Source organism: Harmonia axyridis, chromosome 6 (assembly GCF_914767665.1).
Source record: "Harmonia axyridis chromosome 6, icHarAxyr1.1, whole genome shotgun sequence".
NCBI lineage: Eukaryota > Metazoa > Arthropoda > Insecta > Coleoptera > Coccinellidae > Harmonia > Harmonia axyridis.
The window spans coordinates 27,554,788-27,578,106 of NC_059506.1; the positions used below are offsets into that span (position 1 = coordinate 27,554,788).

The 23,319-nt window shown below is 36.5% G+C and overlaps 1 protein-coding gene across 5 annotated transcripts in view; it reads right to left on the reverse strand.

Annotated features, from left to right (window-relative positions):
* Positions 1–23,319, reverse strand: part of LOC123682758 (serine/arginine repetitive matrix protein 1) — a 132,055-nt gene that overhangs the window by 6,568 nt on the left and 102,168 nt on the right. For 4 of the 5 annotated variants that reach the window (XM_045621538.1, XM_045621539.1, XM_045621536.1 and 1 more), the window contains 5 exons: positions 17,397–17,680; positions 13,049–13,242; positions 10,330–10,677; positions 7,976–8,707; positions 184–448 (listed from right to left, as the gene is read on the reverse strand). In XM_045621538.1, the coding sequence (XP_045477494.1) occupies positions 184–448; positions 7,976–8,707; positions 10,330–10,677; positions 13,049–13,242; positions 17,397–17,680 (1,823 nt within the window). The remainder of the gene's footprint in view (positions 1–183; positions 449–7,975; positions 8,708–10,329; positions 10,678–13,048; positions 13,243–17,396; positions 17,681–23,319) is intronic. The other variant, XM_045621540.1, reaches the window with a different exon arrangement.

The window sequence follows — 23,319 nt, forward strand, 5'->3', positions numbered from 1 at the left end:
ACCATGTTGGGGACATGTAAAAATTGCGTATACTTCCTCTATCTATGTTTATTACTCTATCTATAGTCTATCCTTTTGGGTAATGAAAAACAGGATCGTTCAGAACTTGCACCAACCTATATCCTAATCAGACGCAGCTTCTTCTTAATCTAGTAACACCAACACCAAAGCAATCACACTCACCTAGGTTCGTCCTTCCTTCTAGCCACCCTTGCAGGTCTAACCCCGTCGTACTTGTTCTCCCTCCCGTAGATGCTCCCGGCGAAGGGGTCCTCCCCCAGGTAGTACCTCTGAACAGGTCTACCGTTCTCCATGGACCCGTGGATGTTGCCGTCGATGATGTGTCCTGGCTGGTAAGACGGACTGGGAGATCTTTTGGCCCGTTGCCTGGCTTTCCTCTCCGCACTCGCAGATCTGATCTTGCCCACCAGCTTCCTGATGGATTGTCCTGGAAAAAAAGGCATCTTTCACCACGTGTTTCGGAATTACGCGCGCTATCTTGTGACGACCGTTATAGGAAGACTGGTTGGACTTCGTTAGAAAACGTTAGAACTGGTATTTGTCGCTTATTAGCATCTGCGACTTATTCAGAATGGCGATTTATCGCTAATTATGTATGTAAAATATATATATGGCGACGACCGTGACTTTATGAGCGATGCTGTGTTTTTCGGTCGATGTGCGTGAATCTTGTTTTATCTACTGTGTGTGTGAGTATGGCGGTGATTTTCGGTTATAATTGTACGCGTGAGTGAAAATTACCGATAAATTTGCAAGAAAGCGTGTCAAACTTGGTTTTTCTTCGAATTTCAATTTCAAAATTCGCGTAGGAAATCGAAGTCGAGCAATAATATTCTTCAAAATTAGTAGTTTCGTCATGGGGTGCTGATGCCAGCAATCTCCGTACGGTAGCTTTGGCCTTGGTTTCTTCTGCTGCTGAATACTATTGTTATGCTTGGTTCGATTGTATTGAATCGATGGACAACTTAGCGTTTTTATGAGAATTATCAGAGGAACTAACAGGCCAATTAAAAAGTCCCCGGTCTTCCAAAATTCGATTTTATTTTTCAACATAGTTGCCTTCGAGGGCGATACAGCGATTGAGGCGATATTCCAACTATTCGATACCATTTTAGTAGTACGATTTGTCTTTCGCTTCAAAATAGGCCTCAGTTTCGGCGATTACTTCTTCATTGGCGTTAAATTTCTTTCCAGCGTGCATTCTTTCGAGATCTGAGAACAGGAAAAAGTCGCTGGGGGCCAGATCTGGCGAATACGGTGATGCAGAAGCAATTCGAAGCACAATTGACCATATTCACCGTCGCCATATTGTTATGCGACAATACCAACTACCCAGTGTTCCCAACGGAGAAATATTGAGTTTACTAGATAGTAGGTAGCTAAGAGCGAAAGACAAAAGAGCTGAAACCGAAAGGTGGGAAGCAACAAAACCGACAAAACCTTACCTAGTGTTCCCAACGGAGAAATATTGAGTTTACTACAAAAATACCGCTAATATCAAAAATACTATCAGCCATAAAGACTATTCTTCCACTGATTATTTCCAAAAATGGAGCGAAGCATTCATTTATACACTCGGCCATAATTAATTTGTTCAGAAAACCACCTTTCACTAATCTTTTTATTTCCAAAAGGTGAAATTTTTGCACAATGTTGTCCCAAACAAGCCTATCTGGCGTAGCAGCCAGAAAAGGTACACATAAACTTCACTTATAAACTTTATATTGTGGAATTTTTCTAGTAAACTCAATATTTCTTCGTTGGGAACACTGGGTAGTTGGTATTGTCGCATAACAATATGGCGACGGTGAATATGGTCAATTCATGCAATTTTGCCAATGTTTTCATTGATTTGTGACACGGCGCATTGTCTTGATGAAACAGCATCTGTTGATGGTCTGGCCCCTCTGGAGGTAATCAATGAATATTATACTTTGTGCATCCCAGAATACTATTGCCATAACCTTGCCAGCTGACTGTTGTATTTTTTCTCGGTTTGGCTTCAGTTCATCGTGTGCACTCCACTCAGCTGACTGTCGATTGGACTGCGGAGTGAAATTATGGAGCCATGTTTCATCCATTGTCACATATCGACGCAAAAAATTCAGATATTTTGCACTTAAACAGCTTCAAACACTGCTTTGAATCATTAGCTTTCTCATGTACAAATATTCGTGAATGATATGATGTAGTAAAAAATTTTCCATTATTTTCGTGATTCATTGCATTTTTAGACAACGAAATGATGAAGCGATTTATTTGAAGAACGAACGCCAAGAATGAGGCCTGAAAGGAGGCAATATTTGTGACACTATTGCGTCTTCTTTCATGAAACGAATAATACACTCATATTGATATACAGGGTGTAACTAAAATGGAGTTACAAACGAAAACGACCAATTACTAGGACCATTTCAAGAAAAAAGAATTTTATAAAAAAAGCAATAGCTTTGTTTTCGAGATAAAGTGTGTTAAAGTTTTATTTCCCTTCCCTTCAAAGATATTTAACTCAAAATTGGCATAGATATTCCAATTTGAAGATTTCATTTTGTTATGTGTTAATATTGAATGCAAATGGACAGGGTGATGTACAGTGCCCTCTTCTTTCCTTCAGAAATTTTTTCTGATGGAACACTGGTGGTTTAGAAAAATACACAACTCAACTTTTCGTAGATATCTGCTACCAGTTTAGAGAAAAATCCAAACATTTCTCTAGTAATTCAAATTATTACAAAGATACAGTTAGGAAGTTGTGATGAATAAATTAATTATAAGTTTAGTACTTATTTACCCAATTTGAAGCGAAGATTAATAAAGATTCGATAAACTGCTATAATCATCACAAAAAAGTAGAACTACTCGTATAAAAAGTATAACCAGAACCAGATAATATTCAAGAGAATATAGAAAAAAAATCAGCCAATATTTCCGTAACCAAAAAACCGACTGAGTTGAGGTTTTAGGAGTAGATATAAAATAACAATAACAAAACTAAAAGCACATAAATAAAATCACAGAAAATTGGAATAGTAAATTCCATAGTTCCTGGAATACTGATCGGATAGGGGTTGAGATTTTACAATTTATAGCGTCTTGCAAAATTTTCTGTTAAGTCTGCGGGTTGAGTCGAAAAGCGTCTTATTTCACATCAATGACTCCCTCAAATTTTCTACCCAAATATAATTGATCTCATCACTATTTTCAACGTGAATTTCGCGTAAACTCCATCAAACAACGCTCCTCACGATCTAAATTCTCTCAATCCACCTCAATAAAATACATACCAACCCAGTAATCCTCCGATTTGAATGCAGCTCACACGCAGTCCCGGCCACCGAAACAGACCTTATACGACCACACCCGTGCGATTGACAAATTCCCCGAAAAAAAAAAATGACGAAGAACACTCTAGCGCGCTCGGCTCCGTATATACCGATGAACATATACGGTCTAAGAGATTCTGATCGACTGAACACCGGGTAAACGTGTGTGACAGATACCTCTGGGACATTGAGGAGGTCGTGCCTTGACCATGGAACACGATGGCGTGTATGTATGTGTGTGTTTTTAGATGATTCAGACGGAAACAATGGACAATGGCAATGGTTTGATATTTTTTTAAATGCGCTCTCGATTTCTCGAAAAGGCTATATTTCCAGTTCTGGCGACGTTGTTGTCGGTTCATTGAGGATGTAATCATGGCAGAAATGATTGAAGGTGATTGACGCACCAGGTGTATTACGATTGTTCCGATCGACGATGGGAGTTGTAATTAGGGCAAAGTATGTATTTCCGGCGATTCATTCGGTTCATTTTGTTCTCAATTGAACGATTGGTGTTTGATTATGGGTTTTGATTTTGTTGATGTGTATCCCGATGAAAATGAGGGGAGCACTGACGTGAATTGCAGAGCTTTCGAGCGCAATTTCATTCATACGCCAATTGCGCCCATGTATACCAAAATTATACTTATATACTGTAGAGTGGTCTCTGAGGTGGCAACTGGCACTTGAATAAACGATATTCTGCTCGAATTTTCTATGGTTCTGGTTTTGCTATCCAAACAAAATTTCGCACAAATCTTGAAATGGTTATTCTATACATACATGCAGAATCTCAAATCGATCGAATTTGTGATCACGGAAATATTTGGTATTGAGTATTGAGTATTTTTTTCCGATACTCTTCTTGAATTTTTCATGGTTCTGATGAGCTTACAATTGTGCACGAAGTTATTATATGCATACATGCAGAATCCCAAATCAATCGAATATGTGATCACGGAAATATTTGGTATTGACGATTGAGTATTTCTTTTCCAATATTCTCCTTGAATTTTTATGGTTCTGGTTAAGCTATCCAAACGAAATTTCTTATAAATCTTGAAATTATTATACTATACATACATGCAGAATCTCAAATCGATCAAATATGCGATCACCGAAATATTCGGTATTGAATACTGAGTATTGTTTTTCTAATATTCTTCTTGTATTTTTTATAGTCCTGATGATTTGATGAGCCTACAATTTTGCACAAAGCTTGAAATTGCTATTTCAAGCTTTGTATTCTACAACAATGTAGAATCTCAAATCGATCGAATATGTGATCACCGAAATATTTGATACTGAATATTGAGTATTTCTTTTTCAATTTTCTTCCTGAATTTTTTATGCTTCTCATGATTTGATGAGCTTAAAAGTTTGCAAGAAGCTTGAAATGGTTATTTTATACATAAATGCAGAATCTCATATCGATCGAATATGTGATCACGGCAATATTCCGTATTGAATATTGAGTATTTCTTTTCCAATATTTTTCTTGAACTTTCTATGGTTCTCATAATGTGTTTAAAATTTATTTATTTCATATCAAAATTTGAACTCCATCCGCTTCCTTCCGCTATTATTATTGAGTTTTCAATGGTTCTGGTTATACGCGATCACCGTAAAATTACACACAAAGTTTGTAAAGGGTTTTCCAATAAAAGGTTTCATTTTGAATAGCCCGCTATCTGGACAGCTGTCCGTTTTGAAGCTGTCATCTTTTGAGATTTGAGTGGTAAATACTACGCCATTACTAAAAATGGACCGATATGTGCTTCAACAACGTAGTGAAATTGTTAAAATTCATAACAAATATCATGAAAATTTTGCAGTCACAGTTGGTGAAACTATAGCATCTATGGACCGTCGTGAAGTACAGTACCTTCACTTCAACTGGTGGCAAAATTTGAGCTGTTGCGACAAGTTAGTGAAGTGAAGAATCGACCCCGTGTGCGTCACTAGAGAAAAACTGAGTATATTGCTGCTATAGCCCGTAGTGATGACGAAAACTCAGATTTAGTGATTCCTTGTCTATCTTGGGTATTAGGCATTTCATAAACGACATTACACCGTATTTTGCATAAATACTCAGGTCTTAAGGCTTTTGAAGTTCAGTTAACACAAGAACTCAAGTCGATCGATCACCATCAACGTCATACCTTCGCTGATTGGATCTTTGAAATGCATCTAAATGATCCTTTTCAGTGATGAGGCCCATTTTGACCTCAGAAGCTAGGTTAATGAACAGAATTGTCACATTTGGAGCTCGGAAAAACCTCTCCTTCCTCAACGTGTCACTGTTTAATGCGGTTTTTGGCTGGTGGTGTGATTGGACCTACTTATTCGAAAATCAGAATTGTGCAACTGTTGCGGTGAATGGATTGTGCTATCGAGCTATGATCAATGAATGAATAAATAAGACGGCGTCACAATAGCAACGAAACAATCATAATTGCACAAGAAAAGTTTCTTAGCCCTGTTATTTCTTGTGATCTTGTGATTTAACACCTTTAGACTTTTTTCTTAGGGGCCAAAGATGATGCTATGATAATACTCCACAATCGATTCAGGACCTTTAAGATGGAATTCGTGAAGTTATCGAGGACATACAGCCGCGAATATGCGAATTGCTCATGGAAAATTTCATGAATGACATGGAAACTCATATATAGCGTTCAACATATGTAATAAAAAATGACAAGTTTTTTCCAAAAATTACTAACTATTTTGAAATAAACAATTAAATCATCTATATAATCATGATATGAAAGGGCACTTATGCAGCATGAACTAACAAATTGCACATAACAATTACCAAGTAACAATCAACAGTACAAGCTGACAGTCGTATATTTCAATAACAGTGATTATGCAGCCAAATCAATTAACAAATAACAAACATAATTGCCCATCTTTAAACTTGAACGCAATTCTCCCATTGCGCGCAACCAATAAGGATATTTATTCTTATTGAAGAGTGCCTCCAAGTGGTAATTAGAGTTGTCATCAGAAATTCATTCATAATGATGTTGCGTTATCATAATTTTATCTCCACAAATAAGACATTTTTCTACATATTTAATTTTCCAAACTTCATATAACTTTCAATTAGTGTTTATTATTTGCTGTCTCCTTCATGTAAGAATTCCGAGTGCACAACACTGCGATAATTGCCAAAAAATGCTGCCAACATCACCTTCACTTGTGATATACTTTGCAGTACTTTGCAATTAACAATAATTGGGTATTACTTATCAATATTTCACTTTCTATATATGTATGGTTAAATCCATAATTTTTGAAGGCAATCTCTTGACCATATCCTGGTCATATCATAAATGAGTTTGATTCAATTGGATAAGGTAATGAAAAATATAATTATTTTGATTGATAATTCAACGACAATATTATGCTAGTAAGTTTTTGTTCTAATTGAGAAATTCAAATAAAAACGGAATCAAAAAAACCTATCTGATTGGACATTTGTGAATTTAGTGCAAACTTAGATCACTTCTGAACCTTCAAGAGCTATAGAGTGGCTAATTTGAACTACATACCTTGATAGAGATGAGAAAAATATTTAAAAGTATTGGTGCTCTAGGAAGTATAGTAAGATAGACGAGTATAGTATATCCAAAGTCACTTGAACTAGTCCATAAAAACGCTTGGCCATAGATGTCCCTTTGAAGTGGATTCCGCGATCTGCTAAATACCGGGGTTTATTTGAAAGTATTGTTAGGCAATAAATTCACTGGACCCAAAGGAATTTTTGGAAACTTGGGCAAACCTTGTATAATCGAAATATTCATCTTCCTCCAAGTGACTTTGGATATACTATACTTGTCTCTTTGAATTCTGTCTCCAGGACATTCCATTAGAACAACAATATTAGAAGACTAAATCTGGAGCGTGAAATAACAAATTCGCAACTTTGTCACCCTTTATTTTGGAGTTTTTAATAATTTTTCCTACAACTGCTATGGAAAGTAGCGTATTCTTCATAGCATACTCAACTTCAAAACTATGTATTGCTCACACTGTGAGAAATATTATTCCACACGGCACTTTGCCCACACCTCGCTTGGTAGACTAATGAAATTGGGCTTTAGAGTCGTTTCTATGGAAACGCAATAAATAAGCACATACTGTCAACTAAGGCCATTTTGATTTAATGGCCTTCGTTGACAGTATGTGCTTATTGATTGCGTTTCCATGGAAACGACTCAAAAGCCCAATTTCATTGGTCTACCAAGCGAGGTGTGGGCAAAGTGCCGTGGGGAATAATATTTCCAAAAGTATGAGCAATACATATTTTTGAAATTGAGTAAGCTGTGAAGAATACGCTACTTTCCATAGCAGTTGTAGGTAAAGTATAGTGTGCAACATGTGGAGAAAGTCCCTTTTCTCGCTCGTGTGTTTGCGGCACTCGCCTTTCAGGCTCGTGCCACAAACTTCCACACTCGCGAGAAAAGTTGGACTTTCCCCACTGGTTGCACAATATACCATTAAACCTCCATTTCTATAAGTTCATTTCAATCAAGAATAGGGTCTCACATATTGTTGAGAATTAATCTTGTATAAACGTTTGACTTAAAAGAATGATTCATCTTCTCAGCATAATAACTTACCTATGATATTTCCGCTTTTAGCTTTGGGAGGATCAGCAGCAAATCTCGTCTTCTGGACAACCTTCTTCTCCTCTCTAGGCATTGGCGGTGGACTTGGGGGGGAATAATCCGGAGGAGGCTCCTCCAAAGGCTCATCCAACTGAACTGGAGGCGATCTCCTATACCCGTTTTGGTACCTCTTCTCTTCCTCAATCCTTTGCCTCCTCTCGCTACCTCTTTTCCGATGAGGAGGAATGGGAGTCACATCAGGAGATCTCGACCTCAAATCTCTACGATCCATAGAGCTGTAATCACCTCTGTGAACTCTATGGTTCTCTCTAGTCTCCCTGTACTCCTCTTCTCTATGGACTCTATGACCGTTTTCTCTGTGCGTCCCATTGTGACCCACACCGTTTTCTCTTCTGTAGTCCCAGTTGTAATCTTTGAGTGGCTCTTTGTACTCTCTGTACTCGTTTTCTCGGTAATTGGTTCTGTATTCTCGAGGAGGTTCCCTAGTTTGGTAGGATTTCTCCTCTCTGTAGTTGTCGCGGTATTCTGGTCTGTGGTGCTCGCGGACTTCCCTTAGATTGTCTCTGGAGCCTCTGAAGTTCTCCACGTTGTCTCTGTAGTCGGGAGTTGGGGAGTGTTGAGGGAGTCTTTCTGGTGGTGAAGAGCGTTCTTGGTAGAAGGGGGATCTGCGTTCGCTAGAGGAGAAGTGGTTCTCTTGACGTCTCTCTGACCATTCTGTTATTCCTGGAAGAGAAAAAGATTATGAAAATGTGCGTGAAGAATCCAATCTTGGATTTTAGTGTTAATAGATAACTTGATGTGGGTGAGGCGTTTTAGTTTTTATTCCGAAAGCTAGATGTTATTAAGACGTGAAAATATCGCATACCCTAACTTTCTCGACGAGAGGAGACATTGATTTCGTTAAGTTATAAAGTTATACTGATGTTTCAACTTAAAATAGATGAGTCCCTAAGCTTCTCAAATTTTTATGGAAGGGGAGATATCGGTTCCAAAATTGAAGTGAGAAGCATAATGCTTGCATCATCTGAGTTGAGCCACAATATAATTTTGATTGGTTACATATATTGAACCAATCAATACTATTCTATGACTGGTTGACTTATCCTTTCTTTCATGGTAATGTGACAGGAGGTTCAACCTTTCTCTCGTTACTGACTGAGTCAATGTTCTGCAATGGTTGATCGGCTAAGGGCGCATTAATATATCATTAGATCATTTGGTGCAATAGTTATGTAATAAGAAGACTTCTATGTTTAAGTGAGTGAGAAGATGATGAAGCTGATCATAACCTGAAAATAATTGCAATTTCTAAAGGAGTCAGTAATTATACGATTACTATAGATGTAGGGTGTGTAAGGTATACTAAAGGAAAATGAACATATGCTGATAGACGAATGATTTTGTAATATTCTAAGACGTTAACGATTATAATTTGGTAAAGGTATTAGACAAAGAGACGTAGTTTGAAAGGAGTAGCTCTCTAGATGACACAAAAACTTGTCTATCTATCACTCAACAAAATTAGAATAGCAAGTGACACTCAATTTTTGAGAGGGATGTTCGATGGCGTGAAATTGACATTCAGCACCAAATTTTCGGTAGATTGATTAATTCAACTTGATATCTTCATTTTACATAAGATGAAATCCTAAACCAATAGGAATTATCACCAATTAACGAGCCAGAGAAGGAGCGATTTGAAATTCGAAACTTCATTTTCGAAGAATGAAATTTGATACTTTCTGTTGCGAATTTGGAGAATTGAACGAATGAGAAATCGAGAAGTCACTTTTAATAATATGCTAGGTTACAATCTCATCCAACAATTCAAGTGTGTTTTGATGGGAAGTTTTTCAATTAATTTGAAATGTTCCGCTATTGCTTTTATCATTAGGTATGGCTTTTATGATGTAATCAGATCGAAATATCGAAGATAGCTTGAAATTATTATTCAATATACAAAATATATAAAACCTCAACTGTATCGGATTTGTGGTCACGAAAATATTGGGTAGCTTCTTGAATTTGATATGGTTTCAAATTTTGCTTGGAGCTTGGAATTAGTATTTCCCAATACCGTCGTTTGGTAGTCAGAAATATGAGGTACTTTGCTTTCGATATTCTATTTCAATTTTATGCGATCTACATGAAACTTCGCACGACATTTCAAAATGTTTTTTCTAACAAACTCAATCACGGTATTCGAAATTCGAACCTTCACTAAAAATTTAGTTTCTAGTTCTTCCGTTCGTTTAAGGCCATTCCAAAAATGCAAAGATTGTAACGAAATCAAAAAGTTTAACTCCAAACACATCGTAAGGAAAATATCCAGAATCTGCTAGTACCTTTGAAGTATCTAGGATTACCATCCCTCTCGGGCTCCATAGGAGGACTGTATACCCTCGGCGAGGTCCTCATCGGCGAGGAATAGTTCCTGTGGAGGTACTCTGGTTCTGCAGTCCTCGACGGTTGGGACTTGATGGTCACGTTGAAGAAGCTCGTCTTGGGAGGCTCCTCCTCCTCGTCTATCAGGGAGTTGGAGGACGATTTGGAGTCGCTGCCGAAGTGGTGCTCCAGCCATTTGGAGGTCTCGACTTTTCTGGTCTGTTCCTCCCTCTCGAAGTCTAAGGGTTGGCCGGTGAGGGCGTCTTTGCGGTCCAGGGGGTTTGCGTTGGGGTTGGGGTTCTCGACGCCTGAAATGGGAGGTTTGGAGTAATTTTTTTTGTCTACTTCGATTCTGGGTTGAATTTCAATTATACGAAATACCGTCTCGATCTTCTAGAATCGTATTTTTGTCGAACGTCTTCGAGAAAGTAAATTTTAGAAATCTGAGATGGATGTAGATATAAAAATCACTGACGTGAAGTCAGGAACTTATGGCGCTCGTTCATCAATTCTAGAATTTTGTATGGCTCTGACGATGTCATCCACCTGAAAATTCATATCCATACATACAAATATTGGCAACTTATATTCCAATATTCTTCTTGAATCATCTGTGGTTCTGATGATGCCATCAACTTTGAATTTTGAATGGAGCTCGAAATCAAACCAACTTATTATAATGCTGAATGCTTTCACTGTTGAACAGAGTTCTGTGGTTTCTAACGTTGTAAATATGCCTTGTAGTTCCGAACGTGGTAGGTAGCGGTAATTTTGTATTCGGACGATCTAGGAAGTGGTGTCTTCTCTAATGAATTGATGTTATATGAGAATCGATGGTTTTAGGATATGTCAATTTCAATCAATCTATGCCTGGGTTGTGTTGACAGTAATAACGTACATATTGGCTAATGAATTATTTGATGGAACTTTGGTCCATCTTTCATTATGATAATTAATTAATTCCCTAGCAAAGCGATATATGGTTGTTTGGTTCTGTGGATTCAGATATTTTCGGTTGTCAACCCCAAATCGCACTCTTACGAGGATTTGTGAGGTTAGTGTCTTCATTTCTCAAGGTTGGCAACAATAATAAGAGCCCCACGTTGGGCGCCAAAATGCGACATCACTCTAACGCTACCAAGGGTTCATCCCAACTAATGGAAAAATTGAAATATTGGATCTAGACAAAAAACGTCAGTTCGTACAGTTGTTACTTACGACCAATAATTAATATTGTAAGCGAATAGACTATGGTTAAAAAGTCCGAAATTAATTTTTCGATGCATTCATCATCAGACACTACTAGAAATAACAGAAAAAAATGATTTGAATGAGAAATTAGAATACATTTTTCCGATATCTTCAATTTGATAAATTGGACTCGTACCAGAGTTCTTTGATCATTCTAGGCATTGTTGCCGATTTATGCTTTAGAATTAAAGCAAATAAATATAATGTAAAATGAAAATTATTAAGATCCAACTGTATTTGGTGTAAATATTAGATAAAATAAGGGAGATTTCCCCCCTACCAATAGTAGAGGGTTTGATTTTTGTTCTTCAAATTGGATTATACTGAAAGAAATTTCAGTATAATCCAATAATATAATTTCAGGATGAAAACCCCCTCAAAATTCAAGGGTGCCCACTTTTTGTATATTTCCTCTGATTCCCGAATAATTCTAATAATAATAATAAGAAGTGCAGTAAGAATCTCAATTTCTGATTTTAGTATACTCAATTTAACACTAAAATCGAAGGAAATTATATGGTCGATACGTAGAAATGAACGAATAAGTCAAACATTTTCTATAGATTGATTCATGTTATGCATTTGAGAGTATAATCTTCTAACAACTATGTATCAAATTGAGCATAGACTATAAATCAAGAATTGATTGAACCTACATAATCTTTGATCTCTGTACGAAAACTAATCGATGACAGGCGTAAAATATTGACTTTCTATTCCGACATTTTTGCCAATATAGATAATACTTTCGTCATTCGCCATTATATCACCTTGACAACGGTACTAACAATTGCTTTTATGGCTGTATGACCTATTACTTAATTAAGGTCTTCTTCGAGATGGTAATAAAGCTGGATTATGGGTGAATATTGTGGATCTAAGGTGAATAAGAATGGGAAATCGACGAAGGCGAAAAGAAATGAAGTTGGCTCTGACTTAGGCTATGCGTCGTCAAGAGAAGATTTATTTTGCCTATGTTTGCACACTAGAGCAAAGGGCATATCGAAAATCGAAGGTGCCCCACATAACAAGCATGAGATGCCTCAGAAGGAATTGGATCATTTCACCAGGAGTATGCTCAGTCGTGTTTCTGAGTGCATAAGATATAGTGGAGGTCTAACACATTATTAAATCTTCAAATCTCTATCAAACGATCGGATTTCATCAAATTTTGACCAATAACTAACCTAACCTTAAGACACATACATACAAAAAATATTTGTGATGAATTCATTATTACTGATTGTTTTTTCATCTGTCTCTTGATGTACTAGTATAATTCTGGCAGAGAGCAGTTGACAGATAAGTTCACGCTGTTAGTTAAATCTATAAACCGGAGGTCAAAAAACTGGTAGAACTTTTTCTGATCGATTTTGCTAATTAGTGGTTTATTAGGTTTTCATTTTCATATAATTAATGAATTCTTACCTCTGTATCGATGTGGTGGTCTATTCTGGGTCCTCCTTCTAAGCCTTGCGGATAAAGAGTCGAAATCTGGTTCATCTAGTCCATCCCCTTTACGTTCAACCTCGACGTTCTCAGTTTTAAACCTCATCTCGTGGCCAATAGTAACCCCATCCGCTAAATAGTCGACGTCCACTTGATCTCGAGTCTTCAGATGCCTAAAAATATATTTTTTTTCATTTATAAGATGCATCGTGATATTTTGTGATATTCACTACATAGTAAAGGCTGGAAGGATTTCGATAGCAAGTATGGGATTCAGAAAACTTGTATTGGTCGATTAACTCGTAGATTATATATTGATGGAATTGGAAATCGAAATCAGAATCGAAAATGGACAATGAAGTAATATACATTAATATGAATTTTGTAAACATCAGAATAATTGAAATTTTTCATAGTTTCTTGTTTCTATCTTCATCGTTCGTTGAAGTCTCCAGATTCTATACCATTTCTATGCTCCGCTTTTATCTATTACCCAGTTTCAACTTTTGAAAAACCATTGAATGCATCAGGTGGAGTTGTCTAAGCACTTTTGAGCCAATCACCAGAACTTTCCTATTCAATGAATTGAAATTTTAATTCATTTTTGTATAGGTTTATGATCATGCAATTCATGATGGTATTGTCATTTAATAAAATAAGTGAAAAATTGCTCTCATGATCAACGGGTCTAGAATGGAGAACAACATAACAGGTAATTGTGCCTAGGTCATCACATTTCAACGTTTCCAAGTATCTCCTGACCACTTTCGCAACATGGGGTCGAGCATTTTCATGATGTATAATCACTTTATCATGTAACTCGTTGTATTGCATCCATTTGTCTTTCAATGTTCGGCTCAAACGCATTATTTGCGTTCTATAACGATCGCCTGTAATTGTTTCAGTCGGTTTTAACAACTCATAATACTCTACGCCGAGCTGGTCCCATCAAATACTGAGTATGACCTTGGAACCATGAATATTCGGTTTGGCCGTGTACGTGGAAGCATGGACGGGATATACTCATGATTTTCAGCGCTTGAGATTATCATAATGAATTCATTTTTCGTCTCCAGTCAGAATGCGATGCAGAAATCCCTTTCGGCTTTGCCTTGTAAGCAGCTGTTCACAAGTAAACAAATGCCGTTCAACATCTCTCGACTTCAACTCGCACGGCACCCAATTTCCTTGTTTCTGAATAATTCCGATGACTTTTTGGTGTTTTGAAATGGCTTGTTGCTTCACTCCCAATGATCCTGCCAATTCTTGTTGCGTTTGACACGAGTCTTGATCAAGTAATGACTCCAATTCTGCATCTTCAAAAACCTTTCCTCTTCCACGGCAATGCTGATTTTCGACGTCGAAATCACCGGTCTTGAAGCGTTAAAACGGCACGTTCTTTCACTAATAGTGGTCTTACCATAGGTATTTGAAAGCAGTCGATGAGCCTCAGCCGCAGGTTTCTTCATATTGAAGCAGAAAATTAAAACCTCCCGCAAATGATGAGAATTTGGTTCGTAACCTGACATGTTTAATCGAGAATAACTTTATGATGCAGACACAAATCGACTAATATTTCGATGACGTTATGTTTACAAATACCTTAGCTTATCGTCTAATATTTATGATCTATTTATTTCTACTACCACTCACCGCTACAGCCATCTATTGCAAAAGGGCGGAAACAAAGTTGTACACCAACACATTAATTTCTCTTAAAATATACTCATTTTTTTAATATCACCTCTTACTGGAAAACCCTCTACACCCATCACACAAATACAGATTCGAATAACTTGGATCCTAGTTGATCAAGGTCAAGTTCAAGGTCGTCCATACTAGCTTCCCCAATAAAGTTCATTCCTCTCCTTAAATGACAAAAATTGCCTGTAGTTCAGCGCGCCAACTTATTTTCGCAATCGTGATCGATGACCCATACCAGTTCACGAAAACAAAACGATCAAAGAAGATCAAATCGTTCTGCATTCTCATTCGGCATAATTAACCTGAAGCGTTTGGTTCGACAAAGAGGTTTGTCTGCCGAATTTCTCGAGTTCCGCTATGTTGTCCGGACCGGTATTATTTGTGTTATCTCAAGTAGAATGATTTACGATCGTAGTGGTCATTTGAATGGAGGAATCCGTGTATTTGAATTTCTGATTATTCCTAATTGGCATAGTAGGTTTTCACCTGAATCTCAAAACACATGTTGTAAGTTGCAGTTTGGTTCTCTCTTTTCTTTTGTGTTTTTGTGGGTTAACTTAATCAGAAATTATAGTTACCTCAATGAAAGTTCATTGACTTCATCACTTATTATAATTGCATAATATTTGATGGCTGACAGCCAATTTTTTAATTCCGAAAAAATAACCTTCTCGAGCGGGACTCGAACTCGTAACCTACGAGTTACTAGTCCAGCACTCTCACTATCTAAGCTACCAAGGAAGTTGAAAGTTTCAATCGCAGATTGAGAATCATTTATCCGGAATCAAATGTTAATAGTACATCCCTTACAAACAAACAAAACAAACAAAAAGTTAATGTAGGAAGGGAAACAATTCTTGCAGTGTGCTTCAACTCAGTCTGATTTGACCTTATGCCAGGGATTCCAAGAGGCTATGCAACAATGCAAAGTTAGATTCAATGTTGCCTAGGTTTTAGAAGGAGTTAGAAATGAATTCTAGTGAATGATGGTACCACAAATGTTCCAGTTTTATCAATAAACTCTCTAGTTATGCAATTGTTGTATATCGTTATTATTTTACACCTTTCTTGATCTATTATTATAGATCAACTGTATATTTATCTTTTAGTTCAGAAAACTCATTCACTATCGTTGATAGTTTTTAGTCTTTACTCTCTGAACTTCCCTAAAATTTCTTTTTCACTCACTTTGAAAAAGTATTCTGTGCAGCTTGTATCTAAAACTAGTTTAATTTTCATTTCACTAAACTATTTGAGTCTTAGTACATTTAGTGGTAGAAGGTTCATTTTATCAAGAAAATAGGCACACATCATTGATTATTGGAGTTTATATTACGTCTGGAATTCATTTTGCTTCATTAGATTTCTGGAAAAGCATATAATATGTAAGGTTTTTAATCTTTATTAATTTATGTTGTTTTATTCACTTGAATTATCGTTCATCATAATCCTAGTTGATATTTCTAGTATTTTTTTTTATCTTTCTATAATAATTGAATGCCATGATTTTTATTCTATACGAGAATTGCCTTCGATTTTTCCTGAATAATTTATTCGTTTGCCAATCCTGCAGTCTTGCCATGACGCGCCTAATGACATACGTATCACTGTTGCTTTTTTCTTTAATTTTCCATTATGCCAGGTTTCACCAACACATGTTATGCTTGGAGCTATGTCGTGATCATCTTCAGTTTATATTCCAGAGAAAATTTACATTTTGTATTGAGGTGTGTATAGACATCCGTGTGGTTACCTCATACCCTTCTTATTTCCGCTCAAATATTTCGTTCTACTTTTTTGTTATCTATTGAGATGTTTTTGGTTTTTTTGCTTCAATTTTGTTCCACTAAAGTAGATTACAGCTGTTTTTACTGTATATCTCGGTGTATACTGAATAACAGTGGATTTATACGGAATTTTGAGGAAATCCTGCTTTCAATCTAATTGATTGTGTAAGAAGTTACATTGTATCGTGACATTGAGGTCTATTGTGCCCCATCCAAGTACTGCATCATCTACAGCACACTTCCAAGTTCCAGAGTTCTAATGAACTCCAGTATTCTAAGGCGACAATGACTTGTAAGAAAGGCTATGAGGAGGTATAGCATGTTCTTTTTGAAATTGAGATATTTTTGTAGCTCTAGCAGTATTAAAGTTCCAAAGGTACCTTTTGGAGTCAACCATTCCTGGAAGATTCCGCCAAACACTTTGGGTTTCTTCCTTCTCACAAAACTCTTTCTTATAGGGGAATCATCGAGCCACTGAAAGGAATTTGTGCTTCTATGCTGGAAGAATATTGGCCACTTGGTTTTCTTAGATTCCCGATATTACATTTGATCAAAAGCCTTCTTTATATCCAGGAATACGCCGTCAGTACTTGTCGATAGATTTTTTAATATATTTAGTTATTCTCACTAGTTGGCGTACTGTGAAATGCTCTCAGCTTTTTGAGAATATCCTAGAAACTGGAATATTATAAGTTTTTTAACGTGGAAACATAATTTATTTCGTGGTATGGGGGTCGAGATGCGTTTACTTCAATAAAAAGAAAGTAAAAGTTTTGGTCCAGAACTGTAACTAAGTGGACCTCGTAGTGTTGAGAATGTCATTACATGAAGCTTACCTTTCAGTCGATTCCTTGTGAGAATCCTCAACAACGGCGTCCTCGGGCAGCTCCTCGTCCTTTATTTCTTCGTGTTCAGTGGTCCTTTGGCTTTCAGTGACGATCTTGCCGTCTGCTTGGACGGAACTGAGGTCCTTTTTCTCTTCGGTATCGATGACCTTCTTGCTCTTGATGGACTCGTGGACCACTCTGGGTCCGGTGGAAACAACAGCCTGTCCTCCCTCGTTCACACGCAGGACCTTACGGATGTCCGAGTGTCCTGACCGGACCGCTGCTAGAAAGTCCTGAAAAAAGGATAAAAAGTTTATTTTATATGTCTTATATTGAAAATAACAAATGAGGCGTATGTTCTCGATTATTTGATATTAAAAACATTAAAATATTTGCACAAATCCTGTAACCCTACAATTATAAATCAGTATGCTTTTTCCTAATATTTCAGCCAGAAAAAAAATTGGATTATGGAATAGTTTTTCTCTCTTCAAAATACACATACAATCAACCAACTATAAATTAATTCATAGAAAAATTCATCATATACATTCATGGATTCGAATAGCTATATGCATTTGCAACAGTTATACTTAAATTCATTATACCAATGTACACGTGCACATGTGCATTTATTGAGAACTTGAGAAGCCGACAAAAGATGGTTGAAACATTGAAATATGACAATTTTTCACGTGTATATCCCTCTATCCTCAACGTATCAAGGTATTGGTACTGTTTTTGGGCTGGTGTTATGATTGGACTTTATTATTATTATTATTATTATTACATTAGAAACAGAGTTGAGTATGCAACTATAAAACTCTTAATAAAAAAAAATTTCAATAAAACCCTAATGAGAAAAATAACATGAATGCAATTTGAGAAAAACAAAGATACTGAAATATCCAACTTATGAAAAACTAATTAACTTTATTCAAGAACCCTTGACTTCCAGACGTCGAACCTATTCTTGAACACGTTCACCGACGGAGCTCCAACAATATCAGGTGTAAGTTGATTCCAACAGGCGAAAACTCGGTTGCTCAGAAAATTTTCACGGGATCTCGTATGGAATCTTTCCCGCGCCAATTTCAAGTTATGCCCTCTTAGATGATTGGTGTTCAACTCAAAGAGATGCGATAGATCGGAGCCGAAAAAACCATTCAACGCTCTGAACGTCACAATCATGTCTCCACGGTGCTTACGATCCGCAAATGTGTCGAGACACATAATACTCAAGCGATCTTGATAAGAAGGTCTTTGCACCCCGTATGGCAACCGTGTGACACGTCGCTGCAGAAACTCGAGCATCTGAGCATCTCCTTGAAGCCATGGATGCTAGACTGGACCAGCAAACTCTAGGATTGGGCGGATGTATGCCTTGTAAAGTGCAGCAACGACATCCGGATGGCCACCCCTAAAACACTGCTGGATCATATAAAGCCGTTGTTTGGCTTTATTACATATATGAAGGATGTGAGGACTCCAAGATAGGTCACTACTCACAACAACACCCAGATCGACGTGACTCAGACACCCATCCAGGGGAACACCATCAATGAAATAAGGTCGTTTCGGATTATTGTTGCCTAAATATAGGACACGACACTTGGGTATATTCAATGGAAGCAACCAGTCAAGACACCACTTTACCATTAAATCTAGCTCACTCTGCAGAGATCGATGACACTCTGACCTATTGTACAGCTTTATATCATCTGCGTAAGATGCGGAAGGGGAGCTTAACAATGGCTGTAGATCGGACACATATAGAATGAACAGGAGGGGCCCAAGAACTGATCCCTGGGGTACACCGCTCAGCACTGACTTCATAGAAGATGACATATTACCGACCCTAACAGAAAATGAACGATCTTTACTTATTAGAAATTGAGGCAGGTGAAACTGTTACCGAGAATGGATTGCGCTACCGAGTTTTGAATTTTTTATGACAGGAATTGAAAGATATTGAGCTATAATCTACCTTCAATAGTGTTGTTGACGGTAGTGTTATACATATCTATGAAGATAAGATGAGACGATATCGGGATTGAGGTATTCATCAAATTTGTTGTTGAGGTATTTTGCAAAATAAGGGGAACTATATTAATCAGTAGTGTGAGTTTTGTAGGGTTTTTCAACGAAAAAGAAAAAATAATCATACAAAAAACCTATTGAAAAAGTTGATGATTTCATGCAAGAATAAAACCAATTCAAATTTTATTTTTTATATTTCTTTACTTTTATTGAAATTTCATTTGAAGCCTTGATCTCACTTACATGTAAATAATTTGTGATATTCCGTATATTCAAAAAGCAAAACACGTAAAAATTTTAATGGTCATATTGTCTAAATACCTCCACTAATCTTCACTTTCAGCAATCTGGACACAAAAATAACGAAATAACTTTCAGAAATTCCATTAACTCAAACAACACTAACGAACTGCGAAATATCGTTCAAACTTAATTGCTATTCACGAAAGTCTAACGAAGGAAAATGAAATTACCCAAACGGAACTTTACTGACCGAAGAAAGTAATTTGTTGTTATTATAAATTCCTTCCTTGAAATTATACGTCGACCCATCATCCGAGATCTATGGATCTAAGAAGGCTCATATTTCGCGACCTCTACTAGAAGTTCGTGAACTTACTTGGCGCTAGATTCAAACACGTCCGGTAAAAAAGAAAATTAATAGCTATGTGCGGGTGAAATGGAACGCATAAGATCGTTATTCAACGAGGTGTTTATTGAGTGTTTCCAAACTTTAATTAATAGACTCTCAGATCGGTTCAGAATTGATTTTGTTATTGATGTGTTTACGTAAGCATTATTCGACGTGTATGATCTCCTGATTGTTTTTTAATTGAATAGTTTCTTTTCGAAGTAGAAAGGAAAGAAAGTTTGTTTATTTAGAGTTTGATTATACGTATTAATGTCGTATTAGTGGTTTAAAAATGTACATATCATTATGGTTCGTAATGGTGCATTTTTGAATATTTTCTTACAATGAATGAGTATATTGGTGTGTGAGAATTTGGCAACTTGTTGAATTTATTTCATAATTTATGCATAACCGAATAAGTTTAAGTTTTTTCTAGTCATAGCCACTGTAAATTTGGTATATATTAGGCATATTGATTATTTCTTTCTTTCTAACAGAATATCTACCCGCATGAGCATATATTATGATATATGGGTGAATATAAACAATTTTCATGAATTTTTAACACCGATATTGTTGACGCTTAAAGTTAGCGGTAACAAAATATTTCAAACACTTTCATTGGACGTATTAACTTTATTTAAATTGCATGTAGATACGTCAAGTTTGTGGACTTTTTTTTTGTATTTGGTTCGATGTTTGTGATTCTTCAAAAATAGAGTTGATCTGGATCATTAAGGCGGTTTAGAAATTGAGTTTTTTACCAAATTGATGTAAATCACAGTAATAATTAAGGAAAGTTTTAGACAGCGGATGGATGGATTTCCATTTAGATTTTTGGATTTTACACATTACAACAGTGGATAATTTCGGGGAATTTGTTTCCTGAGATGAATTCAAATGTTCATTAATTAATAATTAACCTATACAAAATATGTATATGATCAGTTCTACATTGTTACTGTTATATTTCATTTGTGAGATTGGACTATTATACAATATTAATCAATTAAAAATATAAATTTTAGGAATATAAGGGTTCCTGAATGACAATCATCAGTGCAGTAGTTTCGGAGATACTTCGAATATATTTCAAGACAAAATTTTGTGTTCTGCACATTTTTCTTACCTATACACTTTTGAACCATTTTTTTTAAATTCACTATTTATTGTTCTATTTCAGATTTCCTCGAAATCATTGCTATGATGAAACATGATAAAACAAATACCTATGTAGCGTTCTGCAGGGAGAATTCTAAGAATCTAAAATAATCAGCGTCACACCATTCTGATTGCTTTTCCAGATTATTTCACATTCATAAAAGGATGCGGACTAATTCTTACGTTTCCCTTTTTTCTTGATTATGTTTGATCGGATTGTCACGAAATTCTGCATATTGTATTCGCTGATAAGGAACAATGTTAGACCATTTCTATGATATTTTTCGTCAATTCTATGGGGTGCGAATTGACAACCCATTTCACATTTGTATCTGAATTATTTTTGTATTGAGGTAAGAGAAAAACAATTTTACTAAAATATCATTGAAAGAAAAAAAATCTGAAACTGCAGAAGATTTTTCTATGACTGGAAAATCCCGTAAGCAGAGCTTCCGCGACCGCTGTGTGTTATCAGCAGTGTCAATGATATGGCTAGCTACAAAGAAAGTTGGTAACCAAAACTATTATCCGAAATATTTTATAGATTAACATTTTTGAGAATAACTGCTTGGTCAACCATTCCATTCAATAATCAAATTATACTGAATTTATAATTCAGATTTACAGTTTACTTCTTTTCGATACTTGTTTTTTTTAGGGCGCGATTTATCCACCAGAGGGTGTCTAATTATTTGCATCTTGGACTCAATTGCGGGATTCCCCTGTTTAAGGAAATCATTGCTTCATTGAAATCTGTAAACGAGATTAATTTACAGTTGATCTAGCTAATTGCTTTGAAAACATGCTTAAAATCTGAAATTCAGAAAATTAATTTCATCAAGGAACTTAGTACTGATAAAATTCAATAGCCTTGTGTCTAGTGTTTTGGAAGTTTTAAGAGCATAACTTTTTATCGAAGAAACAGTTTATTTGGAAATAAATTTTCCAGTGAACATCAGTGAATCTTTTTGATGCATTTTCATATAAATCCCTTAAATTTACCCCTTCAATGCCCGCACTCCTTCAATTCAGAAACTTAAACCACCTCAATTCGATGTTATATCTCTTGCATTTCTCTGAAGAATTTCATCGTTAGTACCACCGAGAGTACCACATCGAACTCATGTTTGTTTACATCTTCATAAGATAGAGGCAACCTTCACGGTTTCTGGGTTTAGAAAGAGAATTTTCAGTCTGACAAGTTTTAGACGTACAGTGGCAGCCGTTCCGCTACTTGAAATTAATTATTACCAAGCGATTTTAATTCTAGTCGTTGCCATTCCAACGTTGTTATTACGGTTACTGGCCATAATATGTCGATACGGAAATTTTCTTCTCGTTTTCGTGCTATCTGAGGTGTGACCGAGACTGTTCCACGCGCCGTTTGTGCTGACTTCAGTCGAGATTGGAGAACGCACGATTTTCTGAAGAGAACTATCGAAAAAAGTTTGGAATTTTGGATAGCGGTTTGATCATGGAACTTCAATTAGTTTTCTATAGTATTTTAGTGACTGTGTCTGCTCACAGATGGTGCTATGGGTTTTCGCACCACACTACTTCTGCCCCGGCCGATTTGAAGGTGTTGTTGCAATGCAACAGGGTCACCTCTCCACGATGGTGTGATATGGTGTGTCTTGGGCAGAGATCACTGGATAGCCCAACTGAAGAGTCCACCAGCGATCTCGGGACGAAACACTAACCCCTGTGAAGTACTTGGCTCGAGAAAGACTTGCCAAAATCTTTCAAAGAAAGAGGAAAGCATTGCGCCCTGCAGAACTGTATACAGTATTTTCAAGGAAGAAGGATACGTCTCGATATTACAGATATCCGATGCCAGGATCTGAGATCCCATTCCAATAGTTAAAGATAGTAGATATGGTCATTTGAACAATTCCCTTTTCAACATCACTTAGAGAAGAGGGAGATACATGTACAGGTGTTCAAAATTATTCATTATTATTTGAATTCTGAGTTGGTATTTTCTCGGAAACGAGTGTGCTGCATTTTCATATTGTTATTTTTTTGGATATAGGTATTTTAGGTCATGAACGTTGAAATAGTAGGCTCTTCAAATGACATTCTAATGAAAACCCACTTTGT